General features: G+C 34.6%; 1 protein-coding gene across 1 annotated transcript; it reads right to left on the bottom strand.

Annotated features, from left to right (window-relative positions):
- Positions 1 to 1,246: 1,246 nt before the first annotated feature.
- On the bottom strand, positions 1,247 to 3,871 carry LOC133861220 (heavy metal-associated isoprenylated plant protein 28). The gene is made up of 2 exons (XM_062296957.1): positions 3,551 to 3,871; positions 1,247 to 1,640 (listed from the first exon to the last, which is right to left on the bottom strand). The coding sequence occupies exons 1-2, from the start codon at positions 3,672 to 3,674 to the stop codon at positions 1,372 to 1,374; spliced, it is 393 nt and encodes a 130-aa protein (XP_062152941.1). The 5' UTR covers positions 3,675 to 3,871; the 3' UTR covers positions 1,247 to 1,371.
- Positions 3,872 to 7,502: the final 3,631 nt, after the last annotated feature.

The following is a 7,502-nucleotide window of genomic DNA, read 5'->3' as shown; positions in this document are numbered from 1 at the left end:
TGTCCTCTCATGTTGTTGAATTTTTAGACGACATTTTGATGATGAAAGTTTCTTACATAATTTTATATGTAAATCAATTTCTTCAAAACAATAGAGCTCGATTTTTAAATAGCCGACCACTTAATTAATTTAGTTGTGAATTATTGAGACAGTTCGAACTCAAAATTTTTGTTCTAATATCATATGTGTTAAATCTTCATTTGTTTCATAAGTTAAAACTGATTGAAATTGATGAATTTAATAATTTAATTAACAAAGAAAACTCATGCGGCCGTTTTGTCTATATATATATATATATATATATATGTCAATTTCTTCTGTGGAAGTTCATACATGCATGCTCAATAAATCAACCTAAACAACCTCAAGGCAATGTGCAACACGAACAAATTAAACTCAATTCCATTTTTTTTTCTTTCCAAAAATCAATTATAAGAAAATTTTGAGAAAGGGTTGATTTCTATTACAATTAGTACAATATTATCGTGGTGAGCCAAACCTCGATGAAAGTTATCGATCACCGCCCATAGAAATTATAGGGTGCGGCAAGGGTGTGATTACCCCTTTGCACTATCATTAATTAGTAACTGGACCAAGTGCCCAGCGGATCAACCCCTTTAATTTAAGGGGATCATTGACCAACGATCCCCTAACAGCCGGTCACATGCCAGATGGATTTATGGTAAGGGGACTATATATTATATAAAGAAGAAAAAGTACCTTGTCATGAACGATCTTTCTTAGCCTATTTAGAATTGGCTCAGGAAGAGAATGATTTATTGGAGTATCCCTTGAATGAACCCTATTTTGAGGCATGCATACTTTTTTTCTTTTCACTTTCTTGCCGATTAGACTTTCAAACACTTACTGAATTAAATATTAGAGTATTGTTCTCTGCTTGCACCACTGACAAGTTATCCGTGTCTGTTTCTTGTCTTTGCATATCATCTTGCCTGAAGATGAACTATTGGTGTACGATCAACTGTACGAACAATTAAGGTCACAAATCATTTGATTTTGTATCAACCTAACATGCTTGACTAATGAGTCTACCATTTGTTGCGTGTTTTATGGGAGCGTGCGTCGCATGCCTATGCTGACTTTCACTTCCCCTTTGTGGTTAAGTTCAAATGGGAAATGAGTTGCTCAGAAAGGATTAGGTAAAATTAAAAGGGGGCATCACCATATCCTGTTTAGAACAAGGACTAATTATAAAAAAGAGCCATCTAAAAAAAAAAAAAAAAAATTATAAAGAGAACTAAAATGCTTGAAAAAGCATATTATTTAGTAATTTACAAAATGAGATAATAAGCAGTGTATTTTGCCAAATTTACACTCATTCACCATCTAAATTGAGTTTAATTCCCTCCTTCAGAAGGAATATGATCTAGTGAAAACCTTCTTCCATGCTTTCAAGGTTAGAGACCGAACCCTAGTCAAAGCAAAATAAGACTTCGACTCTCTCGGAGGATCCGAAGGCGGTGGTGATGGTGATTCTTCCGATGCCATGTTATCTTCCGGGTTCCAAAAACGTGCTTCTTTTCTCTTGCTCCTTATTGTTGCTAGCACATTGTGCTTGTTACAAATTCCCCACACAGTCACCTTTTGTTCATTATAATCCACTTGTACTGAATATATCCCTGCACCCATTAGCATTATCCAACTAATTAGATGTAATTAGAATATCTATATATCTGATTAAGTTCAAATTTTTCAAAACACTAATTTCCTTATTTTCATTATTCTTGCTGTTTGGGAAGACACATCGTTTATCTCCTCAATAGCATTTTTCCTCGGAAAAAAAGAATTAGAGGATGGGGTTCTTTACGCACATTTTTTTCACTACTTTAATGGTGCAATGATGGTGTCAATAAAAGTGAAGGCCCATATATGCATAGGTCAGTGGACTTATGATTGAGGCCTAATTTCAGGGCAACGGGTGGGCTAGTGCATTCAATGGATCACCTGATACATGCATGAATTCATTGAATTGGTCATACCAATGACATATATACACATGTAAGAAAAAAGGATATCATTGACTTCGAAATTTGCATCGAGCATATATATATATATATATATATATATATATATATATATATATATATATATGTTACCTACCCGTGCTATGATCGATCTCCCTTTTTCTTTGCACATTTCCTTTGTGTCAGTGTGCATTTATATGCGTGTTTGTGGATGACTGGATGTATTCATCATCTTTAATTTAGGAAGTGGTCCAATTAATCCCACCATTCATATATATCATTCATGGACCAGCTGGAGATATCATAACATAACTCATGTCCATATTGCATGCGTATCAGGCGTACGTGTAAATTAAACTTCAGAATTTTTCTTGTATATATATATATATATATATATATATATATATATATATTATGTCCATATTGCATGCGTATCAGGCGTACGTGTAAATTAAACTTCAGAATTTTTCTTGTATATATATATATATATATATGTGTGTGTGTGTGTGTGTGTTCTTAATTGGTAAACAATTTTGGTTTCTTTCTAGGCCTTGGGCTTTAGCCCATTCATAAATCAGGCCCATGCCCAACACTAGCTAGGCTGGCACAATAAAATCGTGCACTTTCTAAAACAGTCATTTTTTTTTTTCAAATTAAATGGTAAGGTCAAACGCGCTCACTCTTAATATATAGTATTAGGGGTGTATAACTCGGTTGCGTTTGTGGTTATTTCTTCATGATCGCAATTGTAAACTGGGGTACCCAATTATTCTCATTTAAATAACCGCAACTGGTTCGGTTGCGGTTATTATCAATCGTCGATTATTCAGTTATTAACTGGGTAACCGGTTTTTATACATTGTTGATTTTCTTCATTTTTTTTTAATTCAATATCCAATCATTCAATATTCAATTCTAAATAGTAAATACTAGTGGACGTGCATAATTTCATTTACCATTCACCATTCATTCATCTCAATGAGTTCACAATCAAGTCCATAGATTAAATAAAATGACTGCAAAGAAAATCAAACAAACAAATATTATAAAATATAATGACAATTGTATTGAAATTAAAATATGATGACAATTCAAAAAAATACCAAACCTTCATTATTAAAAAACTTAAAATATATGAATGATTCATTCCTTGAATTTAAAGATTGAGTTTGTGGCTCATCTACAATAAATATAATTATTTGTATATATATATGAAGAAAAAAAATGGCTATCGGTTACCTAGTTATTAATCAATTTCTTAAAATTTGATAACCGGTAACCGCAATCAAGGTATCCGGTTGCGGTTATTTTCAATTTTTTAGTTAGCAATTTTTGGTGATTATTAGCGGTTACCGCACGGTTATTAGTAGTTAATAACCGCCCCATTTGTACACCCTTATATAGTACAACTAACTCATGCCTTCGGTTTGCATTTGTCTTAATTAGCTAGGTATAGTAGTATGCAAGATGTTCAAAGAAACAGAATAGTAAATTTTTTAATTTTTTTTTTAAGAAAATGCATATCATGTAGATAGAAATATGGGAAATCCTGTAATTAATCTTACCTTTGAGATGGGATAAGGTGTTTTTTATTTTCTTTCCACACCCATAAGAGTAGAGAGGCACCATCATCTCCACGTACTGTGCTTCCACATTTTTGCAAGCCAGAACAATTTGCATGTCCGCCATTGACCAGAGCGCAAGTTTACATCAAAGTAATTGCTTTGTTCTTGATATATATTTATCACAGCGGTTAGGATTCTACTTGTTTATGAACTAGAAGTGGGGTGAGTTAGAAGGCCTTATATAGGATCTATGGCACGTAGATGAACGTCTAAAATAACCCTAGATTCCCTAGAAAGGAACCATTGCCCCCTCATGAGGATGTTAAATTTTTGCTTTAGTTTACTGTTCATGGCGGCTTGAGGTACGCGGTTGATCAAGAGGATCGGATTATGTCTAAAAGATACTTTTAGTAGGAAAATTGTTGTTTTGAATGGATATATATGAGTCGGTGAGTTGGATGAGTGCAAAGCTGTGTCAGCATCTCTGTCTGCTGCTTATTCAAAAGTACAGTGAACTCTCCTTTTCATGGGACTTGGATCACCATAGATGTTGATTCCCATGTGCGTTGTTTTCCTTCTCAAAGAAGTTGGCTTCGTGATTGGAACTTGGGAAACTTAAGATGATCAATTACTACTTATTTTAAATGAAGTATATATATATATATATTTCCCTTGACTGCAAGAAAACAAAAGAATAAAAAAAAAAAAGGGAAATTAGAACTTAGTCAGAGTACTTTGATTATGCATCCGAGGTTGCTATTACTTTGATTATGCATGAAGTGCTCGAGGCATCATCATTTTATGCACTCATTGATTATAACGCCATGCACATGCATGGATTCTTTACTTAGATTTGCAAGGAGACCGATGCACCTCCTATCTTTAAATTTTATATTCGTGTCAAGAACTTGCACGAAATATAAAATTGACACTGTGAAATGGATTCGCTCCATTTCATCAAACTGACGAAGATTCATCCAATCCACTATATGTATTGTAAAAATGATAAAGAAAAAATTCATAGATTGGAAGATTTTATCCAGTAGGTCCAATGTCCAAATCTCTAAATATGTGGAAAAACTTTAGAAGATAAAGATAGCTCAACCTATTATAATTATGCCTTGACTAGCTAGTACCATTATTAATGGATCCTAGCTTCAATACTTCAGGCTCTAAACTACTTCCTAATAGTAAGTATGCTAATGCCATCATCCAATCTAGAATATCAATTATATTACACTGAAAATGCATGCTAATATACCCACCAAGATTTGCATAAATTGAAGAAGCAAATTAAAACTTTGAATTAAAAAATAGAATAACAGTTTCAAGTACTAGAATTAATAACCACTATATTAAGTGGTATATGGTAATGAATAAAAGTAGTTTGATACTTAAATTGCTTTAAGATTAGTCAAAGAAAGTTGTTGTATGCTTTTTCTTTTGGTGAAAAAATTGCTTTATCTACGTGATAACTGCATCATCCTTCCCGTAACTTCATTTATAGAAAATTATCCAATTTAATTCCTTTTATTACCAGACATTGTCTTCAACTTTTGAGGGTGTGTGTCTGCTTTGTGTATGAAACAAAAGGACAAATGGACACATGCATGTGTGATGGCAATGGCATCGATCATGTCATCACTGCGGCAATGACTTACTTGTGTCCCATTTGAATTAGAAAAAAAAATTTTGCACAATAAAATTATACAACACTAGAAATATAGGGTGGAACTCATATGGTGATCTAGATTCATGCAAGACTCATTATATGAATCCCGCTACATATATTTAGTGTTATACATATGTGGTGCAATTTTGTTGTTCATCAATATTCACAAGTCTTTAAACTATTAAGATTACTCAGATCTCAAACATGTACAGGCGTACAGCGCAGGCCCCCACCACCATGTGAAACCCACGCCTGATTTGCCTGACGGAATCTCTCAAACCCCCCACCATGAGTTTTATCCTGTCCTTTTACGTTCATGTGACATCCACAGTCACAGAGATTTAGACTTTTTTACCCACTTCAAAGCCTTGTAAAGATGGATTTTTTTATGACAGGAGTACAATGATTGAAAGGGTATACATGTCATGATTTCTGCAACTTAATTATCAGATGTCCTCAGAAGCTGCCATCTGCTTTAATTTAGTGCTTTTTTATCTGCTATATATATATTATATATATATCCTTTTCTAAATCTATCTCATTCTGAAGTACTCTGCCAGAGTGCCATGCATACATGTAAAAAAATGAGAACCAAAAAAGGACGATATATTTCAGTAGAAAAGATTGCAAATTAAGAGAAGCTTTCAGAAATTTATGGATAAGTGTTTGGAAAGAAAGAGCATTAACCGCATGCATGGTCCAGATTATTTGGCTTTTCAGGGGGACTTTTTCCATTTATTACGCTTGATCAGCACCAAAAGTGTATTAAAAGCAGTTTAAGGGAATGATTTTTGTCCACATGCATAACTCAATTTTGTGCAATTCATTTCTGCTGTTCTCTTCCACTCTCACCCACCTTAATTAAACTGTTTAACGTGGATTGGAATACACAGTAATTAAGGACTAAGTTGTTCGAATAGGTAATCGGATAGCCTAAAATTTATTTGAACATATGAATTTTATATATATATGAGCTCTCTCCTAACAACTATCCAAATCACTACAATTTGAACAGTTATTTGTTGTGGATCTTGAGCATTCCTAGCAACAATTTGGTGAAAATATACAAAAACCATTAGCTTCCAAAAGTTTCACTACTTTAACCACAAAAAATTGGTGAATAAATAGTACTCACCAAAATTGGTGAGTACTGATCACTCATTTTGGTGAGTACTGATCACTTACTAAATCATTAAAAAACTATAAAAATTGTCATTTCTCTATTTTTTTTTTTCTTTTTTGTCCTTTATTTCTCACATGACCCGGCACCACTTTTTTCCTTTCTTTCTCCCATTTTCTTCTCCGAACACCTACTTCCAGGATTCCTTTGCCCTTGCTTTCACCTGCAAAAATCGATTCTGAAATAACAGTCCCTCCACCGAAGTTTTGGAATTTCAACAGATTTGAAGGTTCACAGTTATCCTTCAAATCAGATCTATTTGGCTTTCACAAGTAGACAGCTTTCTAGCCTATCTCTATATGTTCATTTTGATTCAACTGTCTGCTTTTCTTGCTCGAAAAATCACATGGTAAGAAGCCCCATTACCGTTTCTCCTTGGAACAATCTGTTAGGGATAAAATCAACCCTAGAGACACGTGGATCCAATGACATCTCGGAGTTATGTCTCGGCTACTTGTTCTGCATGGTTCCATCCAGTGAAGGGAAGGTCGTTTAGGTCCGAAGACATCTCGGAGATATGACGATGTCTCGGTCTTAACATTCCAGGTTACGGTATGTAAAATATCCCGAGATCTCCCAGCCAAGATGGAGTGAACATATCTCGGATATTTGTGCCTCGGAGTAATAACACATCGGTATGATATCGAATCGGTGCGGTATCTTCTCGGGGTGATATCCATTGGATGAGTCAACATCTTAGAGTATAAACATCTCGGACTTACACAACCCTATTATGGTGCGGATATATCCCGAGATCTCCAGGTAAAAGCGGAAACGTCTCGGATATCATCACCTCGGAGGTCAGCTGAAATGTGCTACAGTCTCCTAAGAAGGTGCCATGCGCCACACCCGTCTCAGAATTCGATAAGGATAGAATCCCAGGAGATCAGAGATAAACTACAGATCCATGATTTATGGGATAAGATGGTTATTGACATGGAATCGAATTTAAAGAAGTACAAACGCAATCAACTGCGGATTCAACACTCCTACTCAAATTCCCAGAAGATATGATTAAAACTCAAACCAGGCTAGGACTCAAACTCCTAATCCAACTCAATGTCAAGAGGGTCCGGCCTATAAATAAAGACCGTCACACC

This window comes from Alnus glutinosa, chromosome 1 (genome assembly GCF_958979055.1).
Source record: "Alnus glutinosa chromosome 1, dhAlnGlut1.1, whole genome shotgun sequence".
Lineage (NCBI taxonomy): Eukaryota > Viridiplantae > Streptophyta > Magnoliopsida > Fagales > Betulaceae > Alnus > Alnus glutinosa.
This window is presented reverse-complemented; position numbering and strand designations above follow the sequence as displayed.

Coding starts and splice junctions, on each gene's coding strand:
- LOC133861220 (XM_062296957.1), bottom strand. CDS start 3,674: ATGGCGGACATGCAAATTGTTCTGGCTTGCAAAAATGTGGAAGCACAG. Junction 1,641..3,550: donor CACCTTATCCCATCTCAAAG/GTAAGATTAATT, acceptor TAATGGGTGCAG/GGATATATTCAGTACAAGTG.